The sequence below is a fragment of the Aethalodelphis obliquidens genome, unplaced genomic scaffold (genome assembly GCF_003676395.1).
Source record: "Aethalodelphis obliquidens isolate GAN/ISIS:26980383/991018 unplaced genomic scaffold, ASM367639v1 scaffold59, whole genome shotgun sequence".
Lineage (NCBI taxonomy): Eukaryota > Metazoa > Chordata > Mammalia > Artiodactyla > Delphinidae > Aethalodelphis > Aethalodelphis obliquidens.
Window position 1 is genome coordinate 6,406,680 of NW_020838003.1, and position 25,258 is coordinate 6,431,937.

At 39.6% G+C, this 25,258-nt stretch overlaps 1 protein-coding gene across 12 annotated transcripts in view; it reads left to right on the plus strand.

The window, feature by feature from the left end:
- The window catches only part of FRAS1 (Fraser extracellular matrix complex subunit 1), a 451,240-nt gene that overhangs the window by 336,461 nt on the left and 89,521 nt on the right, over positions 1-25,258 (plus strand). For all 12 annotated transcript variants that reach the window (XM_027087689.1, XM_027087692.1, XM_027087691.1 and 9 more), the window contains 9 exons: positions 4,988-5,119; positions 6,219-6,344; positions 9,604-9,851; positions 15,292-15,440; positions 15,627-15,789; positions 18,053-18,188; positions 22,095-22,285; positions 23,509-23,662; positions 24,879-25,142. In XM_027087689.1, the coding sequence (XP_026943490.1) occupies positions 4,988-5,119; positions 6,219-6,344; positions 9,604-9,851; positions 15,292-15,440; positions 15,627-15,789; positions 18,053-18,188; positions 22,095-22,285; positions 23,509-23,662; positions 24,879-25,142 (1,563 nt within the window). The remainder of the gene's footprint in view (positions 1-4,987; positions 5,120-6,218; positions 6,345-9,603; positions 9,852-15,291; positions 15,441-15,626; positions 15,790-18,052; positions 18,189-22,094; positions 22,286-23,508; positions 23,663-24,878; positions 25,143-25,258) is intronic.

Here is a 25,258-nt window from a genome sequence, read left to right on the forward strand (position 1 = left end):
AGGGAAGCCCATGTTCAAGTCTTTAATCCATTTTGAGTTAACTTTTGTGTATGGTGTAAGCTACTGGTTCATTTTCCTTCTGTTGCATATGGCTGTCCAGTTTTCTTAACACCGTGTTTTGAAGAGACTGTCCTTTCCCCATTTTATAGTCTTTGTTCTTTTTCATAAATTAATTGACCTGATATCTATTGGCTCTCTATTCTGTTCCTTTGATCTATATATCTGTTTTTATGTCAATACCATACTGTTTTGATTACTGTAACTTTGGAGTACAGTTTGAAATCAGGGCTCATGATGCCTCCAGCTTTGTTCTTCTTTCTCAAGACTGCTTGGCTATTTGGGGGTTTTTTGTAGTTCCATACAAATTTTAGGATTGTTTGTCTAATTTTTGTGGAAAATGCCATTGGAATTTTGATAGAGATTGCATTGAATTTGGAGATTGCTTTGGGTATTATGGTCGTTTTGACAATATTAATCTAATCCATGAGTGTGGAATATCTTTCCATTTATTTGTGTCTTCAGTTTCTTTCATCAATGTCATATAGTTTTCATTGTACAGGTCTTTCACCTCCTTGGTTAAATTTATCCCTAGGTATTTTATTCTTTTTGATGCAATTGTAAATGGGATTATTTTCTTAATTTCTCTTTCTACTGGTTTGTTATTAGTGTATAGAAATGCAGCGGATTTTTATGTATTGATTTCACATTCTGCAACTGTACTGAACTCATTTGTTCTCTTGGTTTTTGGTGGACTCCTTAGGGTTTTCTATATATAATATCATGTTATCTGCAAATAGTGACAGTTTTCTTTCTTTCTTTCTGATTTGGCTGCCTTTTATTTCTTTTTCTAGTGTTCTGTCATTGTTGAAAAGAACCTAGTATCAGCTCATTTCTAGTGACAGACTTATAGATAGTTCATACATCAGTAATAAGATACAACAGATTATAGCAGTTTACATTTTACAAAACGATTTACAATATAAGTTGTCTTATTTAATCCTAATAACAATATTGTAAGGACAGGTTTTATTTTAGCATTTGAAAGCTGAGGAAACTAAGGGTCATTAGAGTAGTAATCTGCTCATGTTTCTGTACCTGGTAAGCAGTAGAACCAGGATTTTAATACAAGTTTCTGACTCTGTGTATGAGATATTTAATTTAGTCTGTCTGTATGTGTTATGGTCGTGCAAAACAAGTATCATGGTAGTGTGCCAGTTTGGTTTCCAAGCCTCAATACTTACCTGAAAGCTTGAATAGGTGAAGGGGTTAACTATTAACCTTCTCCAGGACTTTAAGTTAAATGATCCATGAACCTATTATACAGAGTAAAGGAAATGGACCTTGGGCTGACCTTAAATTAATTTATCTTGTTTCTGCCTGAGGTTCTTTTTTTTACTGTTGAGTGATTTAAAAAAAAAATTATTTTGGACTTAATTTTTTAGAGCAGTTTTAGGTTTACAACAAAATTGAGAGGAAGGGGACTTCCCTGGTGGTCCAGTGGGTGGGACTCCATGCTCCCAATGCAGGGGGCATGGGTTCGATCCCTGGTCGGGGAACTAGATCCCGTATGCATGCCACAGCTAAGAAGTCCACATGCTGCAACTAAAAGATTCCTGCATGCCACAACTAAAGGTCCCGCATGCCACAACTATGACCCTGTCAGCCAAAATAAATAAATAAATTTTTTTTTTTAAGTGAGAGGAAGGTACAGACATTTTCCCCATACCCCCTGCTCCAACACATGCATAGCATAGCCTCTCCAATTATCAACATCACTCACTAGAATGGTACACTTTTTACCAAGGATAAACCTACATTTACACATCATAATCACCCAAAGTCCAGTTTGCTCTAGAGTTCACTCTTTGTGTTGTGCATACTACGGGTTTAGACCAAGATATGGCATTTTTGCCATATGGCATTTCCATCATTATAATATCATATAGAATATTTTCACTGCCCTAGAAATATTCTGTGCTCTGCCTATTCACCTCCCCCCACCTTTGGCAACCACTATTTTTATTGTCTTCCATAGTTTTACTCTTTTCAGAATATCATATAGTTGTACTCATACAATATGTATCCTTTTCAGCTTGGCTTCTTTCACTTAGTAATATGCATTTAAGATTCCTCCTTCTTTTCATAGCTTGGTAGCTCATTTATTTTTAGTGTTGAATAATATTCCATGGTCCAGCTGTACCATAGTTTATCCATTCACCTACTAAAGAACATGTTGGGCTGCTTCCAAGTTTTGGCAATTATGAATAAAGCTGCTATAAACATCTGTGTGCAGGTTTTTTGTGTAGACCTAAGTTTTCAACTCCTCTGGGTAAATACCAAGGAGTGCAATTGCTGAATTGTATGTATAGTGAGAGTATGTCTAGTTTTATAAGAACCAGCCAAACTGTCTTCCAAAGTGGCTGAACCATTTTGCATTCCCACCAGCAATATATGAGAGCTCCTTTTGCTCTACGTCCTTACAAGCATTTGGTGTTGTCAGTGTTCCAAATTTTGCCCATTATAATTGGTGCACAGTAGGATCTTATTGTTGTTTTAATTTGCAACTTTTTGCTGACATATGATGATGGGCATATTTTCATATGCTTATTTGCCATTTGTTTCTTCTTTGGTGAGGTATTTGTTAAGGTTTTCAGTCTGTTTTCTAATTGGGTTGTTTCTTATTGTTGAGTTTTAAGAGTTCCTTGTACATTTTGGATAAGAGTCCTTTATCGGATGTGTCTTTTGCAAATATTTTTTCCCAGACTGTGGCTTGTCCTCTCATTCTCTTGACATTTTCTTTCACAGAGCAGAAGTTTTTAAATTTAATGAAATCCAGCTCATCAATTATTTTTTTCATGAATCGTGTCTTTGGTGTCTTTGGGTATGGTGACCATACCCAAGGTCATCTAGGTTTTTTACTATGTTATCATCTAAGAGTTTGTAGTTTTGCAGCTTACATTTAGTTCCATGATCCATTTTGAGTTGACTGTTGTGAAAGGTATAAGAGGTTCCTTTTTTTAAAAAAGAGAAAAACTTTTGGAATCTGGTAGGAAAGAAGCCATCTCTTTTAGCAGAGTTTTGTGAGAGAAAAATTTAACTTGGACACATAATGAACTAAGGCAGGAAGAAACCCAAGCCCTGACATTAACCCATGGAATGAGGGAGAGCCGCTCATTTGGTTAATCAGCTAAGCTGAGACAGCAAACTGATATTCCTGACCTGACTGCCCAAGACAAGCACAGATGCTCTACAGAACCATTCAGAGCGAGGAAAACACACAGGGTGAATGGTGCCTGCAGGAGGCATCTGACCAAAGAGGCAGTGTGACTATTTCTCAGAGAAATCAAAAACGTTGCTTAAAGAGAGGACTAGACATGTAATTACTAAATTTTGATTGGAAGCTCCTATGTTTGCTTGCAAAGCACTTCACCCTCATGGTATATTTTGTTGTTATGTTACATGTACCAGAAAACAGCTTTCCTCACTTTACCTATAGAGACAAGGATATACCTTGGTCACACCGACAGCTGTGCGATATGACCAAAGCTGTTTAAGTTTTAGGGCCTTTCCTTTCCTCTTCTGTAAGGTAAGGATGGTGAAGACTCCCTGAGGTGCCCCCCACACACTTAAAAATAAAATCAATGTAAAACATTAAAAAGATAGAATTGTATTTTGCAATCATTTATTTTTATTTAATAAAGGGACTTCTTAACTTAGATTCCAGGGACTTCAGAGAATCCTGAATCCACTGAAATTTATGGAAAAGTTTGTACTTTTGTCTTCAAACTCCCAAAAGTTAAGAATCATTGGTCCCTACCTCTGACTATCCAGAGAGCACAAAAGATTGAGCACAAAGAAGCAGATACAATAACTTTGACATTTGACCGAATGACCAGAGCCATAAAACCTTCATTCTCACAGGGATACTATCTTCTCTCCTTCAGGAGGGCTATTTCTGGACTTCTCTAGGACATGGAATGTACCTTATAAAATTCAACCATATCTTTTACATGTGTTCTCAAGGAAAAGACAAATTAAAACCTGTTGGAATCATTACCAGGAGTCACTAAGTGATGGCTCACTTGGCTGAAGTAGAGGTCAGATTCCTACTGACTTGTTTACTAAGTGCACGAGAAAGTAGTGAAGGAAACCTGTTTCTTGTAACCAACCCATGTATAAGCATACCACACGTTTAAAATATCAACAGTACAGTTTTCTCAATAGGCACTGCAGATAAAGACATCAGTGAGTGGCTGGCGCAGGTGTTCCTCCAAAGCTGGCTTTTAGAGAAGGGAAGGCGTGTTAAGATATAGGAAAGTGGAAATAAGAATCAAGGGTCTGGCAAATCCACTTTGATTTCTCTCCAGTGATCAATGCTCGCTTGGATGTCAGGTAATCCAGGGGAATAAAATCTTAAGGTCAATGTTTTATTCGCAAAGGTGCTCTTCCATTTATTGCATCGTGCATAATGACCAGGTAAAAATGGGTCTGCTGACTTCCAAACAAATGACCTTAGAATTATCTGTGTAGACATTTTCTATCCTTTTAAATAAGCATTTTATAATGAGACAGACATCATTTCTAACAGAGATATCCCGAAAAAACGATTTCTCTGGAACATTGGAAGAATGAATTGAATCTAAAATATTCCATCAATAAAAGCTTCTACCAGCATCACCTAAGAGTGCATATTTTGTATTACTTTCCCTTCCACTAATATTTGTCAATATCACCTTGCTGTGAAAGTTGCTTCTTAGAATGACTTTGTTGTTATGGTTTTAGCTTTTTCGTTATTCAGTAGAAAGAGCTTTGTAGAATAGATCACAGTGTCTTGCTTGCTGACATTTTCTATTTATAAGCATCTCTTCAAAGTGTTAAGGTAATCTAAAAAAGCTTCTGGCTACATATTTATAGAACTAGCCTACAGGTGACCAGACCACAAACTGATGTGTGTGTGTGTGTGTGTGTGCGCGTGTACTCTTTCTAGTTTCGGATGGAGGCCACACAAGTCCAGAGATGGCCCTCACCGTTCACTTACTTCGCATTGATCAGCACCCACCCGTGTTCCAGGTTACAGCGCCACTGCTTAAAGTCAGCCCAGGAGGCAGCACTTCTATAGGTAAGAACTGGGAACCTGAAAGAAACATGGCTTGGAAATGGAACCATATTTCAGTAACAGTCCCTGTATAAATCTCTTCATGGTTACCAAAAAGTAGTGACCTTCTCTTCCAGAAGTTGCAGGCATCTCATCCATAACCATCCCTCTGCCCATTTCCATGCATATGGAAGCAGCATGGAGAGAAGGAAATAAACCCTTCAAAAGCCAATGCTCAGTGATGGAATACAACACAATTTATCTTCCAGTCTCTAGGAGTTTGATTTGTTGCCATTGCTAAAATATAAAGTAACACAGAGCAGAGGAGAGAAGAGAGGGAAGTAGTTTCAATGACTGCTCTTGTTTTCTCTTTAGAAAGCAAAGAGTAACAGTAGGAGTGACAAGTCACCATAACCTTCAGAAACTGTGATGACTTAGAGTTGGCCCAGGTGTTCTATATGTGATTTTATTTACCTATTAGTATACTTACTTTTTAGAAGTTTATTCTTTTACCAAGAACATCTTAAGAGCGAATAGTGGGTACTGTGATTTTTGTAAGCTGTGCTCTACACATCCTTATCCAGTTCCTGCATATGGGTATTGGCCTAAAATTACTTATCATCCAACCTATAAACAAGCCACAGATACAAAGATGACTGTCCCTTTTGCCCCACTGCTTCTCATGTCAGTGATGGCCAGAGCAGCCATTTTTAAAATAACTTGGCTCTTCTGTAGATTCAGAGAAAGGAGAAGGGAAGAAATGATGAAAAGCAAACACAATTTCTTAGAGTATTTTCTGGAAGAAAACCTACCCAGTCAGTCAGGACTGACCTTTTCATGGGCTACCATTCCCTCATTTGTATGGAAGAAAAAAGGTATTCTGAATTCAGAACTACCTACTCGTAAGTTAACTTTTGGAAGAACCTACTTGTAATTTGGGAACTGACTGTATTATCAAGTTTTCACTCTTTTTTGTGGTTGATTCAAATTAGACAGCACTTTCTTCTAACCATCAGATTACCCACAACATGGCTTCCAGCCTGGCCTGGGGCTTTACTGTACCCAGAGTATACAGTTGTTAATGTACACATCTTCTCACCATGCTCTATTCTCCTGACTGTAGGACTTGAGTTGGTAGTAAGAGACACGGAGACAGTGCCTGAAGAACTCCTCTTTGAGCTCCGGAAACCTCCCCAGCATGGCGTGCTCCTTAAGTACACGGCTGGGTTCCCAGGGCCCATGGCCTCAGGTAGGTGCTCACTCTGTCATTGGCCTGCTTGGATTTCTTTTTTTTTTTTAATGTTTTAATTTTATTGTAGTACAGCTGATTTGCAATGTTGTGTTAGTTTCAGGTGTACAGCAAAGTGATTCAGTTATACATATACATACGTTCGTTCTTTTTTAGAGTCTCTTCTCATATATGTTATCACAGAATATCGTTTTCGCATTGCAGTTGGTTTTATGTCTCAGCCAAGAAGTAAAGCAACATTGTGGGATAAACTATAAAGAGATACGGAGAAAGGAAAAACCTTTAGTCCATTGGCTGAAGTATCTGGGACTTCTTTCTCTGTACCACTACCCACACCCCAAAACTATGAAGCTATTTCCTCAAGTTGTAGGTAAAATTTGTTGATTTCTGAAACCTGGAGTCAATGCATTTAGAACGACCTTACGTGAATTGTCAGCTGCCACTTTCCCATGGTCTGTTCATGGAGATAAATTTGTCTTCCTTATTTTGGTATGTGAATCTTCACAATATTTTAAGCACTGTGACTCTGAGAGTGTAAACTACATGTTTCTTCACCCACTAAAAAAGGGTGGTAATGTGCCCAGCTTTCCAAAATAATACTTATTGCGCTTTCCCTGATTATAAAGAATAATACATGCTGATTGTTTAGGAAGTACAGAATAGTGCAAAGAACACACTAAATCTAAGTTTTAATAGTCGGCTCTCATATATTGAAGTGAATATTATCCCTTTCAAAGTTGTCACCTTGGGATGCTGTATACTTATTCTGACAATCTGTACTTTCTCACAACCTTTATATAATTCCTAATAGGCATCTAGTAATGCGTTCTTCTGAATATCTCTTCAGAGAGAGGGTGTCAAATCTTTGACCTTGAAGGTACATTGAATTTGTAAGAGCAACAAACAGGCACTTAGGAGTCACAAAGGCAGGTTTTTAAAAAACTTACTGAACAAAAGAAGTATCGTTAAGATAGATTTCGGACTTAAAAGCTTTTGCACAGCAAAGGAAACCATAAACAAAATGAAAGGACAACCCTCACAATGGGAGAAAATATTGGCAAATGAAGCAACTGACAAAGGACTAATCTCCAAAATTTACAAGCAGCTCATGCAGCTCAATATCAAAAAAACAAACAACCCAATCCAAAAATGGGTTGAAGACCTAAATAGACATTTCTCCAAAGAAGATATACAGACCTGCCAACAAACACATGAAGGAATGCTCAACATCATTAATCAATAGAGAAATGCAAATCAAAACTACAATGAGATATCATCTCACACCAGTCGGAATGGCCATCATCAAAAAATCTACAAACAATAAATGCTGGAGAGGGTGTGGAGAAAAGAGAACCCTCTTGCACTGTTGGTGGGAATGTAAATTGATACAGCCACTATGGAGAACAGAATGGAGGTTCCTTAGAAAACTAAAAATAGGACTACCACATGACCCAGCAATCCCAGTATTGGGCATATACCCTGAGAAAACCATAATTCAAAAAGAGTCATGTACCACAATGTTCACTGCAGCTCTATTTACAATAGCCAGGACATGGAAGCAACCTAAGTGTCCATCAACAGGTGAATGGATAAAGAAGATGTGGCACATATATACAATGGAATATCTATCACTCAGCCATGAAAAGAAACAAAATTGAGTTATTTGTAGTGAGGTGGATGGACCTAGAGCCTGTCATACAGAGTGAAGTAAGTCAGAAAGAGAAAAACAAATACCGTATGCTAACACATATATATGGAATCTAAAAAAAAAAAAAAAAATGGTTATGAAGAATCTAGGGGCAGGACAGAAATAAAGACACAGACGTAGAGAATGGTCTTGAGGACACGGGGAGGGGGAAGGGTAAGCTGGGATGAAGTGAAAGAGTGGCATGGACCTATATACACTACCAAATATAAAATAGATAGCTAGTGGGAAGCAGCCGCATAGCACAGGGAGATCAGCTCAGTGCTTTGTGACCACCGAGAGGGGTGGGAGGGTGGGAGGGAGGGAGACGCAAGAGGGAGGAGATATGGGATATATGTATATGTATAGCTAATTTACTTCGTTATAAAGCAGAAACTAACGCACCATTGTAAAGCAATTATACTCCAGTAAAGATGTTAAAAAAAAAAAAAGATAAATTTCTGGCATCCTAAGGGAACTACGTTAGGAGCATAGCAGTCATAGCCCAGTTTCTTTACCATTATATTTAACCTATATTTGTGTAATTAATATACGAGTTCTAAAGATGTTTGTAAATTATTAGTTTTATTACTTTTTTTAGGCACATTACCACTAGTAAATCACATTAACACAATGTTGAAAGAGAAGGCTTAGAAGATGAATACAAAGAATAAATAAATTATTTTGTTTCATTATATAACATCAATTATGGCAGTCAATAATCTATGAAGAAATAGAATTGAATAAAACATCCAAGAAGACCAGTTCCTCAGTCGTGCTCGTGGAATCATTGGGACCCATGGCACTAAGTAGAATTTCTCATGAAAAGGGTTCTATGACCAAACAATTTTGATAAACTTTAAGGTTGAATATTGGAGATTCTAGAATTCTAATGAATCCTGCTGTGTAAAAATTTTTTATTTTAAATTTTGTTTAAACCTGTTTTTCTTAAACATTTATGACCTTGACATTTTTTTTTCACACCACGCCTATCAGCTCTATCACAAGTTAGTACTCTAGACTTACACAGTTTAGGTTTCTAACTTTAAATATATTTTTCAATTTCTAAGTGTTTTTTTAATTTAAAAGAACCTTATGTTCTTAATTAGAACAAAGATCTCTTACAGGTTTGTCTAGCATAATTTACCTTCTTAACTTTTTCAGTAAATCTTCAGTATCAAGATTAGATTCTAGAAGGGCTGTCATAACGAACAGAAGCATGTTCTTTATTCTCTAGAACGAAGAGCGATGAGTGAAGCTTAGAGGCAGATTTTGGCTCAACATGATTAAAAACTTAAAAGAATTTTACAGCTATCGTCAGTGGAAGTAGCTCCCTTGTAAAACAGTGAGGCTCCCACCTTGAGCCGTGTTGAAGGACAGGCTAAATAACCCTTTTGCAAGGGTAGTATAAAGGGAATCTTATATTGGGTGGGTGGGTGGACTAATTAGCTTACAACTCCCAGAGTTTATGATCCTATATGTACTTTGAAATCCTGAGAACAAAGGTGTTATGGAAATGAAAAGCGTTATTCCCAGAAGTAATTGGTTTTTTGCAATTTGTTTTATTCTTGAAAGGTGACACTTTCACATATGAGGATGTAGAGGAAAATGTTCTGCAGTATCTACACGATGGATCCTCTGCCCGGGAGGACAGCATGGAGATCTCAGTTACAGATGGCATCTCAGCAGCAACAGTGGAAGTGAGGGTGGAGGTGTCACTGTCCGAGGCCCGGGGGCCTCAGCTGGCTGCTGGCGCCTCTCTGAGCATCACCGTTGCCAGTAAAAGCACAGCTATAATCACTAGGTCACATCTTGCTTACGTTGTAAGTTCTTCTGTTTGTCTTTTTGTCCACTGCACCCTCTGACTAGGCAGACTAGAAAGGGATGCCATGGCTGAATATTTGGGCCATCAGGCATATGGCCATAAAAGAACTTTTTTCTCCCCTTGCCTATCATTCTACTCTTAGGAATAGTTACCCTCTTTATTGCAGCTGCTCCCACTGTCTCCCAAGCAGACAAGTGAATGAGCAGAACGTTGATGAAATCCCTATTTGTAGGGATGGGTGATGGTCACCTGGAAATAGTGCCAGTGTCAAAAAGCCCAAGTCCCCATATTTTAAGCTCCATTGATAATATTTCAAATGGGAATTTTAGGAGAAGAGCGTTTTAGAAGAACTTACCTGGCCAGTGACTAATAAGTAATGGTATTTCAGGGCCCACTTTTCTGAGAGAAAACCTGCTTTTCACCAGCGTCTGTCTGAGGTCCAGCTCTGGACAGAATGCTGGCATGCTCCTGTGGCAGGATTACTGACTCACCCTCCATCCAGTGCCCCAAGAGAAGCAGTGTGGTTCGGGGACTACGGGTAGATTCAGGAACTCTGTTGTTGTTTTTTCCACCAATCTGACCTTAATTTGATAAGTGATCCTGGCTAAATTAAACTCATCCTCTGTCCTTGACTTTACCTCTGGAGCTAAGGATAATGAGGATAATTAATTTTATTTTTCATTTAAGTATGTTGTAAACAGATGTGAACTCTCCATGTAAAAACAATAATGAGTAGTTTTGACAAATATGCTGAAAATAAGAATAATTGTCTGAATGGTAATCATTCTTAGTATTGAATTTTTCCTTTGCTAATCTTAAAATTTCCACCAATAACCTGGCCTTTTTAAAAAAAACACTATATAGTTTTAAGTAATCCTTTTCTGAGCTGAATAGTCTGGCTGTAAAATATAGTCCTGAATAGTAGCATTAAGATAAAGCATTGGCCTGGGAACAATTGCTTCAATTGCTTTTGCACTGATGTTCCCCTGAAATTGTCTTTTTTTTAAATTATGGGAAACTGCGTCCCACCCTGATTCTTCTCATGGGTCTAGTATAGTTTCAGAACACCTTTGATTTTCTTTTTTAATTGACGGGTGATTCTTACCATAGGTTATGGTCTTTTGAATCTTATGAAACACGAATTCATAAAAATGTATGTATACAGATTTAATCAGTAGATCACCAAGGCTTGAAAAATGTTTGACAGACCAAAATAGGATTCCAGGAGCAGTTCCTTTCCATCAACTGCATATTATAAGCTGCAGTTGAAAATGCAAGCCCATTGGCAACTGAACATGTATTTTCAGAAACTGACTGAATGTGAATTTACCCACTAGAGCGGAAAGACTCCAAAAGAATTATCCTAGCTCACTGAAAGCATAGTATATTTTAAAGACTTAGCTAAGTTATACACTAACTTTCTCTGAGGGTTGTAGAAGAGTTTTGTACTTAATGTCATGGGGAAGATTTTTCTAGACATGCATAGTTAGTGAGTTTGCTGTGAACATCCAGAGAAGTTGGAAAAGCCATCTGAAACCCTGGTCATAAATGGAGCAGAATATGAAAAGATAGGAACAGGTAAGCCTGTTCTTAATTAGAGTATCATGAACTGCAAGAGTGTTCAGTGATGTCGGGAGAGGCAAAAGGCAAAAGTGGGATTCTGTGTGATTTGCTTCTTAATGGTGGTTTCCTATATACAATTTGTTATGTACTGCAAGAAAACAAGGAAGGAAGGGGTGGTATGGGTTTTATAGTTAGAATGAATGGGTTCTAATCTAAGCTCATCAGTTTTACTAGCATAATAACCCTTGACAAGTCACTAAACTCCCTAGGGCTCAGTTTTCTCATTTGTAATATGGAGAGGATGATATAAGATTAATCTTAAATAGCTAATAGATCTCTATGCACCAGCCAAAAATACACTAATTCAAAATAAGATACCATCTATAATAATATTACTTAACGCATATTAGGTATAAATGTAACAAAATTGATGCTATGACTGACTATAAAGAAAATTTAAAGGAGTCTCTTGACAAAGTTTTAGAAATAAAAGAATTTACCAGAGGGCCAGATAGAAGGTCAACAGAACGATAGCATTTCTATTCATAAGCAAAAATAGCCAGTAAACGTAACTAAAAAGATGATACCACTTATAATAGCATCAGAAAAATTATATTCTTTGGACTAAATCTAACAACAAAAAAGAAATACTTCTACAGGGAAAATTGTAATACTTAATTGGCAGACGTTTAAAAAGCACTAAATAAATGACAAGATACGCCACATTCATGAATAGGAAGATTTAGTATCCAAGAGATAGCAGTTCTCCCACAAGTGATCTTTCCATCCAATTGAGTTCCAATCAAAAGCCCGGTGGACTTTTTATGATCTTGATAAGCTGATTCTACAATATATAAAGAACAACAAAGGGCCAAAATTCTGAAAACGAATGACAGGAGGGCAGGGGCTTGCCCTGGCAGGTATCAGGATTCATTATAAACCTGCACTGTTTAAAGCAGTATACACTGGTATATACTAGAGAGTCCAGAAACAGACCCACACTTGGGACTGTAATATAAAACAGCTATAGCAAGCCAGATCAGTGGAAACAGGAGAAACTATTTAAAACATGAATCTGCACAAAATTACTATTCATATGTAAAAAAAAGGACTGCTGCTACCTCATACCCTACACAGATATTAACTGTAGCAAATCAAGTACTTAAGTGTCATAAGTAAAAGTGTACAGTTCTTTACAGGGTAAAGGCGAATATTTTCATGATATTGGGAAAAGGAAGAATTTCTTAAACTAGAAACAAAAAGTGCTAACTATACAGAAAAAATTGATAAATTTGACTATATTAAAATTAAATTTATGTTCTCCCAAACACACCATAAATACAAAAAGACACACAAGTTACAAATTGGGAAAAGATATTTACAACACATATAACCAAAAATAACAAAGAAAATATAAAGAACGTCTGCAAATCAAGAAGAAAAAGATAATCCATTTGAAAAATGAACAGAAGACATCAGCAGGAATTTCAGAAGAGGAACCCATAGGGCCAGTAAACATAAGGAGAGACATTCACCTTTTTAGACATCAGGGAAAGCAAATTAAGACTATATACCATTTAATACCAATTCAATTGGCAAAAATTTTCAAGTATGAAAAAACCAAATGTTGGAGAGGAAATAGATCTACAGGAGGTTCTTTGCTAATGGAACTGTAAATTGGAACAACCACTCTGGGAAAGAATTTGGCCTTGTCTTGTGAGGATGAATGTTCACATACCCTAATTGTTCCTCTCCTAGATTCCTATTCAAGAGGCACTTTCATAGGTACACAAGATATGCACAAGAATATATACAAGAATGTTTATAGCAATACTATCTGTAACAGTAGTCTATTTGTAATAGCAAAAATATTGAAATAAGGCAAATGTCCATCAGCATCAACAGGATATCTTGTGGTGTACTTACTCTATGGAATATTAGAGAACACTCAAAACACATGAACTATAGCTGCACAGAACAACATTAGTGGACCTTAGCAGTCTGCTACTGAGTAAAAAGAAAAATAAATTCCACAAGAGGAGTGTCTAACTCCCTTTTCTTAAGTTAAAAAAAACTGAAGCTACTTTATAATACTATATCACACTATATCAAGAAATTCAAAGAAATAAGAAACAAGATCCAGGGTGATGGTAGGCCCAGGGACAGGATAAAAGAGGAGCTCATACATAAATGTTAATCATCAAAGTTCTAGTCTTTTGTTGAATGTTGGGTCAATAGATGTATAAATAATAAAAAGAAAAGTTAAAAGGGAATGAATACAAAATGGGTGAGAAGGGCTTTGAGTAGAAAAATTACATAAGAACAAAGTCTATATTCTTACGAATTTTTCACCCACAGTATCTTGGACATCCCAAAATAGTAATTTTCTTTAAATTATGACAGCATTTTCAGAAAAAAAAAAATCCAACTGATTTCACACTGTTTCAAATCCAACAGTCATTTGAGATTTGAAAAATTATAAGTTGTGTTGTGCCTGACATGAAATTTGCATTTCTTTGCCAAATTTACCAATGTGGAATTTAGAAGCTGCTCATTCTAATCAAGAGCCAGGAGCTCTGTCCTTGTAGTTTATCACCATCTCAGAAGATAATACCTTAGAACTCTTGGCTGTCTTCTAAAAATTCCCTCTCAGAAGATACTCACAGTAATATTAGGAAGTAGTTTTTTGGAAGCCTGCATATTATATTTGATAACTCATGTAGAAAAATAGAGAAACTTTTAAAGTATAAATTTAGGGGAAATTTTCTGAAGTTTTGCAGCTTCGATGAATTTGAGATTCCTTCCATGCTGTTATCAAGTGATGTGAAGGAATATGGAAAATTCTGTCAACTTACAAAGGTCTCTAGGGATAGAAATGAGAGCTGACTAAAACCTGCTACCCCAGATCACCAGGCAGCTGTGGTCATATTCCTGATCTCGTACCTCAACTAACTGTACAACGTAGCCATGCAAATTTGCATGTGAAAGTACATTTGGCTATGCAATATTTGTTTTCATTGTTGCTGTGGTAAAGTGTAAAGTACCCTCATGTTCACGGCCAGCTGCTCTAAAAGATGAATGACTCAGGGAATCTTTCCAAGAAGTTGTTGCCTCCCTCCTAGATACTTCCAAAAATATCCTTGAAGAAAAAAGAAATTGTTCATTAAGGCATTCAATTATTGTCCATGTAGCAACACAGAAAGCCAATTTTATTTCTCAATAGACAGTGCAGAGGAAAGGGAAATAAATGGTCTTTGTTCATATTGGGCATCTTGGGGGTTGAACATCCATAGGTTCGGTCCAGGTAGAATGAAATCCATAATTTCCTAAATTCTTTTGTTAAACTAAAATTTTTATCATGTTAAATATGACTTAAAGTGGGTCCTTGGCTAAGCTAAATACCTTCCATTCTTTGTTTCACAGAATTTTAAAATTGTTATCACATGTTATAGTGGAATTTTACCTGTTTCTAAAAAGCAAACTATTCTTAGAAACTCTAGAAGAATCCTACAACTGTGTTTCTAGAAGGATGACATATTTCTGACTGTGTTTTGCACTTCACTGGATGCTTATAATAAAAACAAAACCTTGTGTGGCTCTTATAGTAACCATAGGGCATCTCTTTGTTTTATGCCCTATACCTAAAGTGCATGTCCCACTATTATCTTGAGCTACTCTTCAAAGAAGACATTATCAAAAAGACATTTTAGGAGGAATAAATGCTGGGATTTTCACGCAGTTTAAATGGTGTTGCTTTATCACAAAGGGAAAGAGATTTTTCCGTTTAGTAGAGAAGGGAGCACCCGAGATCTTTACTGGAAATATTGATTCCTGCAAACGTGCATTCATGTCTTGCCTCATATTTGCCTAATTAGGATGATTCTTCCCCCGACCCAGAGATCTGGATTCAGTTAAGTTCTCTGCCCGTGTATGGTGCTCTCTTAAGAACCTCAGGACCTGAGGTGGAAGAACTCTCAGAGGTTTCCAATTTCACAATGGAAGACATCAACAACAAGAAAATTAGGTATATAACCACCTGGTGTTACGTGACAGAATTTTTTTTAATTGTATTAAAATATGTAAGCAACTAACCAGTAGCTCCCCTGAAAGATTATGTTACTTCTGGCCCCATTGTTAAACAAAGATTTAGTCATCTTACTTGACCTGTTGGTGTAGTTCATTCATTCTGTTCTTCTGCTGGCCTTTGTAGGTACTCAGCTGCATTTGAGACCGGTGGTCATCTGGTTACTGACAGCTTCCACTTCTCTGTCTCTGATTTGGACCACAACCGCCTGGACAATCAGAGGTTTACCATCATGATCACTCCCGTCAAGGATCCACCCCAAGTCATTGCTTTCGCTGACCTTATCACCGTAAGCAGTTCAGATCAATGAACCGTGGGTGCTGTAGAGAGCAGGAGTCTGTGGCAGTGTGAACGAAGGATTTCTACCTAAACTGGATGTCAAGTCCTTCCCCTCAAATATCTAGGCAATAGTATCAAGATACATATGGCTTTCAAGCATCAGTTTTTCAAAAAGTATGAAAATAATTACATGCAGAAGATCAAATCATTATATCCACATTATTTAATTAGTCAACAAGTATTTCTGTGCCAGACATAAATCTAGATGTGTACAGTATTTTGTATACTATGCTAGATGTATATAGCAGTAGGAGTAGGAATGTATATCTTTGAGGAATTTATAGTCTAATGTTTGCAGCAACTAAAACGTACGGATATGGACAGTATCCCCGGGTCCCTTTTTTTTTTTTTTTTTAATTTATTTATTTTTGGCTGCGTTGGGTCTTCCTTGCTGTGTGTGGGCTTTCTCTAGTTGTGGCGAGTAGAGGCTAGTCTTTGTTGCGGTGTGCAGGCTTCTCATTGCAGCGGCTTCTCTTGTTGCAGAGCATGAGGTCTAGGTGAGCGGGCTCAGTAGTTGTGGTAGGCTCAGCGGCCATGGCTCACGGGCCCAGCCGCTCCGCGGCATGTGGGATCTTCCCGGACCGGGGCACGAACCCGCGTCCCCTGCATCAGCAGGCGGACTCTCAACGACTGCACCACCAGGGAAGCCCGGCAGGCGGATTCTTAACCACTGTGCCGCCAGGGAAGCTTCCCAGGCCCCATCTTAAATGGAGTTGATATTTATCGCTGTAAATGATATTGACAGCTCCTTGGCATTGGGAGGTGAAATATAACGTACCTCGATCATGAAGTTACCTAGACCTGAATTCAAGTGCCAGTTCTGTTACTAGCTGACTGACCTTGGACCAATTATATAATCTTTCTTAGCCTCAGTTTCCTCGTTTTTTTATAAATTTATTTATTTTATTTATTTTTGGTTGCATTGGGTCTTCGTTGCTGCACGCGGACTTTCTCTAGTTGCGGCGAGTGGGGCTACTCTTTGTTGTGGTGCGCGGGCTTCTCATTGTGGTGGCTTCTCTTGTTGCAGAGCTCGGGCTCTAGGCGCACGGGCTTCAGTAGTTGTAGTGCGTGGGCTTCGTTGCTCCGCAGCATGTGGGGTCTTCCCAGACCAGGGATCGAACTCGCATACCCTGCGTTGGCAGGCAGATTCTTAACTACTGTACCACCAGGGAAGTCCCAATTTCCTCATTTTTAAAGTGTTACTATTCCTGTTACATAAAGGATTACTCTGATGATTAATAAAGTAGCACTAAAAAGCCCCAGTAGAGTACTGGCTCATGGTAGGGATTCCATAAAAGTTAATTCACTTTCCTTGTTCTGCTCTACGTACATACCATAATGCCAAAAACTCAGGATTCCTGGTTTTGTTGAACAACTAAATTTCATAAAACTGAGTTGTTTCTAAATGGTTCTGATATTCCACCCTTTTTTTTTTTTTCATGTCCACACTTCGGGGCAATCGTTTGGACCTTCCCCATTCCCAGAGTCAGGGTGACCTTCCACTTTGTAACTTGTAGATCTTCCTATATTTAGCCAATAGTTATTCAGAAGTAAACGGCTTCATATCCAGCAGGCTAGCAAAAAACACTAGGGTCAGGTTGCAAAGTAAGCATACAAAACGGGGCCCTAAAGGAAAAAGGTAGCTGGAGCACCTGCTTCTACTCATAACCGATTTATTTTCCTCCTTGACAGTAAGGTAAGCACTAGCTTTCAGGTATGGTGAGCCCTTTCTTCCTGCACACCTATAAACATACACTATCATGGGATAAATGGGACTTCCTGCTGGGAACTCCTACTATAGGACAGAGCTACCCTCATAGTATCCAAGGGAGGACTGGATGAATCATTCTGTAGCTGCGGGCTTTTGAACGTTGATACGGAAGGAAGGCAGCCATCCTGTCGTGCAGCTGTTCCAAGGTAGGTGATTAGAATGGGCCAGAGCTGCTTTACAACCAGATCCATCATGGAAGGAAGCACAACTTTGAAGGGAGACACGGAAGTCACCGTGTCTGAGCGTAGCTTCAAGAGGCGCTGAAGGATTGCCCGGTCCCAGCAGCTCGAATATTCCTCATCTCGTGCGTAGAGGATCTGCCTCCTCAAAGAAGTGGAATTGGTACTGGAAGGTCACCCCAGGCAACTCTTTTCAATTCAGTTCCTTTTACTGCAGTTACGTGCAACCGCCCAAGGACTCTCTCCAATCTTCTCTTTCTTAGGTTGACGAGGGAGGGAGAGCCCCACTCTCATTTCACCACTTCTTTGCTGCTGATGATCAGGACAGCCTCCAGGGTGACGCCGTCATTAAACTAAGTGCCCTGCCCAAGTACGGCTGCATCGAGAACACAGGGACAGGTAACAGCAGTAGATTGGCTCTAGAGTTGCTCCAGACCTGGAGAGAAGGGAGCGTGGAGGTGGGTAACTGTCTGCAGTTAACCTGGATATGGAGAACTAAAGAGGGAATGGAACCATTTCAAAGAAATGGAAGGAGGGAAGTTTCATTGACTCAACAAAAATTGAGTGTTTCCTGTATGCCAAGCACTGTTTTAAGCACTGAGGATATATCAGTAAACAAAACAGACAGAAACCCCTACTTTCATGGTGCCTTAGATCCTGGTGGGAGGAGACGGATAAGAAACCTAATAAATGAAAAAACTGCGTAAGACGTCAGGAGGTCAATCAGTGCTATGGGAAAAACTAGAGCAGGGTGAGGGGATTTGGAGTACCAGCAATGGGGACGCAGAGGCTTGGGGACTGCACTCAGAACTGAGTGGCAAGGAAATAAAATTTTCTGTCCTTTTACTGTGAGGCAGCTGCAGTTTAGCTGAACCATAGCTTACGTCGCTGCTTTTTCTAAGGATATGACATGAATTGAAATGCATGCTTGTCTCTCTGTGACCCTCTCCTCGACATCCCTCCCCCCCGCTCATCTACCCTGGACCCACTGCCCTTGGTGATTATCACAGAGAAGGGGAGGGGAGAGGGTGGATACCGTCCACAGGTCCGCCGAGACCACAATGACTGGCAGTTGAGACAGCTCCCGGCAGGTGACCGTGCTGCTGCCTCCGCAGTGAGATTCCTGAGTGCCAGCGCTTGGCTCTAACTGGTGTGCAGCTAGCAGCTCCCACAGAGAGGCCAGTGGAGGCGTCTGTGACCAGCGTGGTGCCTGGGATTTGAGCCTGGTTACCGGAAACTCATTTAGCAGGGGACATGTTTTCCTATAGAAAATCTTGAGTCTTTTCCCCATCTTGCCTTTCAGTGTGCACTCTTAGATTTGTTTCTTGCTGAGTTAGATTTATCTCAACAAATGTTTACACAGTGGATGTAAAGATGAATAAGATGCAGCCCCTGCCTCGAGTGGGAGACAGATATGAAGACTGATAAATTACAATCATGAAACGCCAGGACAGGGAAAGGAGGAAAGCACTGAGAAAGGACATAGGACAAAACAGTTACTTTTGCCTGTAAAGGCAAGAAAGTCGGAGGAAGCAACATTTGAGTTGGAACTTGAAGTGTCAGTGGGGGTTGCTGTGGGCAGAGGGAAAATGGCATTTCTCACAGAGGGAAGAGCACAAGCAAAGGTGGGGAATCTTGAAAGGATGGTTGCCCCCAGCCCTCTCTTCTGTCCAGGTGATTTCTTATTAAGCTTTTTGTTTGTTTGTTTTTTGTTTTTTTTGCGGTACGCGGGCCTCTCACTGCTGTGACCTCTCCCGCTGCGGAGCACAGGCTCCGGATGCGCAGGCTCAGCGGCCATGGCTCACGGGCCCAGCCGCTCCGCGGCATATGGGATCTTCCCGGACCGGGGCACGAACCTGTGACCCCTGCATTGGCAGGCGGACCCTCAACCACTGCGCCACCAGGGAAGCACTCTTATTAAGCTTTTTTTAATATCGTTTTATGCTAACCTGGAGTACATGTAGAAGTGAACTTTCTGGCAAGCCTCAGCCTCTCTTAAAGTGGTTTGCAGACTTTAATGTGCATAAGACTCACCTGGAGGGCCTGTGCAAACAGTTTCCTGGGCAGCAACCCCAGAGTTCCTGTTTAAGGAGGCTGTTGAGACCCATGCGTTTGCATTTCTCACCAGCTCACAGGCGATGCCGTTACTGCTGGTCCACACTTGGAAAACCATTGCTCTACATTAGTATGAACCTGGAAGTAAGGAAAAGACGTTCGGGGGGCAAATAATTGTTCCAAGGCACATTGTATAAGGACTCACCCTTGGCTCCATGGGAGTTCAGAACCAAGTCTGTTTTATACATGTGAAACTAGCTACCTAGATTCAGAATTCAACTGATCAGAAGAACATCTTTTTAAAAACATTAGAAGAAGTAGCTTTAAGTTCATACCGGCAAGATGGAAGAAACAGAATAATCATATTGTCTGGTATGAAATCTAACAGCATGGATAATCTACATTCCTTTAATACCAGCACAACCAGGGCAGGGCCCACCTTGATTACCTGTCGGGCATCACCGTGTTCCAGTGCAGTGCAGTAATAGATGTTCATGATGATAGCCTGCACACATCAAGAACTATTTAATTTGCACATAGTATATTCTGTTTAAGAAGGCAAGGAAGAACATTAATGAGAGAGATTTATGTGAAAAAATAGAAGGGCTTCCCTGGTGGCGCAGTGGTTGAGAGTCCGCCTGCCGATGCAGGGGGCGCAGGTTCGTGCCCCGGTCCGGGAAGATCCCACATGCCGCGGAGCGGCTGGGCCCGTGAGCCATGGCTACTGAGCCTGCGCGTTTGGAGCCTGTGATCCGCAACGGGAGAGGCCACAACAGTGAGAGGCCCGCGTACCGCAAAAAAAAAAAAAAAAAAATATATATATATATATATATATATATAAAAATAGAAGGTGCTGTTTTAAAAATTGAAAGGACGGTGCTTAAAGCTTCAGTGGCAGATTCACTTGTTGAACAGCTTGTTTTCTAAGACAGAAAGTAAGTCATTATTCTATTCAAGTATATTTTTAGGCACTATTTACTTAGGCTATTTTTGACCCAAATAAAGATACTATATTTCTTATATTTACAGTGATCAAAGGAAAGAGAAAATAAAATTTGAAGGAATTATAGCAATTCCTTTTGGAAACCCTGAACTGTATGCCCTAGGGATTATCAGGTCACTGGTCACTTAGAGCCCTCTATTCTTCTGGTGTCAAGAGGAATCATATCTGAGGGGTAAAATTTAAGAAAATTCATGTCATTGAAAAAAATAATATTTGTCTTGAATTCTTATTTCAAAGAAATTATAAATGAAGCATTTTCATTCCTAGTCTTTACATTGGGAGGTAAACGAAAAATGACCCTGTCTGCAATCTAGGAAGTCAATGGCCTTTTAATATATGACCTGATCTTTGCAAAGGACCATGAAAGAGGGAAAGAGAAAGCCTTATCGCTTTCAGATCTTCTATCTACACTTTTCTTTGTTGATGTATATCCAGGGAGTGTTTGAAGACACAGGGGTTTCTTTTTTCTCCTCTCTTTGGAAGAAAATGTAACAATTTAAAATCAATCAGTTACAGAGACTTAATTGACATAGCTGTTCCTGCTATGCAAGGAAGAGCATAGCAGCCTTGAACAGCATAGCAGCCTCAGAGACCAAGTAAGAGACAAGTCAAGTCACCCATCATTTAGACAGTGTTTACTCTTCCCCTTGGCCTTTGGGCTTGGGATGAAAAGAAGAGGTAACCAGAGCCAGCACTTTCTGTGGAGCTCTGAATGGTTGAGCATCTCAGTACCTGAACTGCACCCAAGCTCTGGATGGTCCCTGAGCATCACAGTAGCCCTGCTGTACCATCCCAGGGGCTGAGCACTAGCCCATGCAGAGGTTTCCTTAAGGAACTGAATAGTCAAATGAAAACATGCTTAAGGAGATGTTTCTTAGATAAAAAGGTATGCAGTTAACCTTTTCTTGTGTAAAGAAAGAAGGTTCCTCTTGCAGAATGGTTTTGAAATTGACTAAAGCTTAAGGTAAAACCTTTACTATTGTATCAATACTTGTCCTATGACTTATTTTATCAAATATTTCTAACAAAACAACCACTGATTCTATGCTGTATGAAATAATAACATTCACAGTGCTTTCATACATGTTATCTCATTTGATTCCCATTTGTAGATGAAAACACTCTCCCACCTTTATTCTCAAACATATTTTCCTCTTCTGTTGATAGTGCTGTCAGGCTTTCTGGTTCAGCCCAGGAAGCAGGAATTGATGGATCAAGGTAACAGTTCCCTCTTGCTGTTGATGCAGGTGATCGATTTGGCCCTGGAACTACCAGTGACCTAGAAGCATCATTCCCTCTTCAAGATGTCCTGGAAAACTACATTTACTACTTTCAGAGTATTCATGAAAGCATTGAGCCAACCCATGATATTTTCAGTTTTTATGTAAGTGATGGAAACAGTCGATCAGAAATCCACAGCATCAACATCACCATTGAGGTAAAGACTTTGGAAGTTGGATAAGTTGGGCCTTTGACCACAATATCGCACCATTAGATAGCTTTCTGTGAACTCAAAAGCAAAGAAGATTGGGTTTGACCTTGAACTTTAGAGGTCAGTTTTTAAAATATAACCCTGACCTTTAGGAAACTTGTAGAATTAAGGCTGGCATTTGGGGATGGTCTGACTTGGAAATCGGAATTTCCATTTCAGAGTAAAGTCTATCTGTTCTGTGTGAAAACAGTTTGTGAGGGTCAGACAGAGAAACCTTGCCAGTCTCATATTAGGTGAAAAACAACATATGCTTATTTTTCCCTGAAATTATTGTATGTGGTTCTATGTGCATACTTGCCTTTTCTTATATTTTTTAGTGCATTTATTCATTACACTGTAACATGAAAGAAATGTGTTTCTCGTTGCTGTGTTTATTCTCATTTGAGCAACTACATAGGCTTGCTCTGTCACCCCAGGGAGAGAGATAAAAGATAAAAATCAGAATGGAATGCCCTCTGCCTTGAGAAAATAAAACAGGGCACTCTTGGCGCCCTTCAGGGACAGTGGATGAGGGGTGCTGGCACGAGGATGGGGGGGGGGTCAAGGAGATGTCTTTAGACACCCACAGTTTCAAATATGTGTCCTCCTATAGGTACTGTGCCATGCTTAGGCTTCTAAGACTGTTCTGATTTCAGATAATGTGCCCTTTTATCCCCCAAATATACTTGTCTAACCACATGTCCGTATTTTTGGTCTGGAAAATGTCATCCTTGTACCTATGGAAAATACCTGAGAAGATTTCTGTAGCATGTCCATCAGTGTCTTTTCAAGGGGATATTTGGTTTGTGTGACCTGCTCGCCTTTCAACCTAACCATTTTGAGTGGGAATTAAAGATGGTGACATATTAGATACAAACTACTATGCATAAAATAAACACCAAGGACCTACTGTATAGCACAGGGAACTATATCCAGTATCTCATAATGATCTATAATGGAAAATAATCTGAAAAAATATATCTATATAATTGAACCTCTTTGCTGTATACCTGAAACTAACACAACTATATTTCAATAATAATAATAACAATAAAAGACAATGACACGTTACATGCTATTTCGGTCATGAAAGTTAATGTGGTGGTGTTACTTTCTCTGAATAATGCATGTTATTTTTTTCTTCTTAAACCAGTATCTGTGTGAGACCTAATATCTTATGCTTTAATCAGAGGAAGAATGACGAGCCTCCCAGGATGACCTTGCGGCCCCTTGGCGTGCAGCTGAGCTCGGGAGTGGTGATAAGCAATTCTTCTTTGAGCCTGCAGGACCTGGACACTCCAGATAACGAGCTGATTTTTGTATTGACAAAAAAGCCTGGCCATGGTAGGACACAACTGCTATGGGAAGCTTCTTAATTGAGGTGCCCGACGGGTTATTAGAATAAACACATAGATTTCAGCCGATCATTCCTCTGCCTTGCTGGTGTGTAGTCCGTTCTTTGCATCAAAGTATAATCAAATTCACAGCTAGCTAATGTTCTTTGAGGTCACAGTAGACTCTGGTTGCTCTGAAAGCCTGAATCCTGGGTAATTGGTGTCTCTGAAATTCAATTTCAGCTGTTTTCTTGCTTTCTTATGTAACCTCAGGCAAAACAAGTTTTCAGAATCTGCACATCCTCTTCTCAGAGTAGGCATCATTGCTTGATCATCCTGGGCCATTGCATGCAAGGAACAGCATAGCAGCCTTGAAATTAATCGCAAAAGGTGTTCCCTTCAGGTTAGAGGCGTGGTAGACGTCTTTATGAGCTTGTTCCTTTTGCAAAGAAAACACTTTTCCTGATTAAACCAGAAGTTTAGAAAACCACCATGGGACTCTTCTACGTACTTCTTTTCTAAGTGCCATCCCCCTAGTATTAGCTAAAGCTCTGCAACTTTCTTCTCCCAAGTGGTATCTTACTCCATCCTAATGGCTATTGGCCTTTTGAAGATGAAACTGTTGTTGATGGAGAGCTGGCAGGGGAGGTTGTTGGTCATTGCATTTTAGCTTGCCTTCATCCACTTTCACTTTCTTTAATGAAGCACTTTAACTGCCCCTTTGTGGTACACATGACCTTGAAAACAGAAAAATATGCCTCAGCCCGAAGATGCTTAGTGTCTTTCTGAATTTAAAAGGAATTTAAAACGTATTCCTCTCTCCCACCCCAGATGCCCCAGGCAGAAGGCAGCCAAGTGGAGAGTGCTATTTTCACCTTGCAGAAGGTGAAAATAAGGTTTAGATAATGAAGTGAGTTTGAATTCATGGAGAGAGATTTGATTCCTAAGCCACCATATTACTGTATCCATCTGTGTCTCCTTAAGAGGTTTCTAACCAGGAAAAGCAGAACTTTGTCTTTTTTATTTGGAGATGAGGCCATAGAGCAGCGCCCTGTACTTCTATGTAAAATGCTGATTTGTTGGTCACTTATTTATGTGCCACCATGAGCCTCTGAGGGGCTTGGCATTCTACCCAGGCTCAAGCAGTTGACAAAATCAGACAATGTTTTGGTGTCATATATACTCTACCATTGTTTCTTTCTTTCTTTTTTTCGCTTCCTTCCTAGGTCATCTGCTCCGGAGGCAAACTGCTTCTGAGCCTCTGGAGAATGGGAGGGTTTTGGTCCAGGGCTCGTCCTTCACCTACCAGGATATCCTGGCCGGGCTGGTTGGGTACATGCCTGGTGGTCCTGGTGTGGCAGTGGATGAGTTCCGGTTCTCCCTCACTGATGGACTCCACACAGACACAGGGAGGATGGAGATATACATAGAGCTGCCTACAGATGACACCCCCCACTTGGCTGTAAATCAAGGCCTCCAGCTGTCAGCAGGTACCACAGGGATGGAAGAGAGTGGCCGTGGTTTCTTCTTTGTTGGTGTGCAGTACTTCCTTCCATATCAGCTCAGCTCTGTGGGAGGATCTTGAACTGGGTGTGCAGAATCTGGG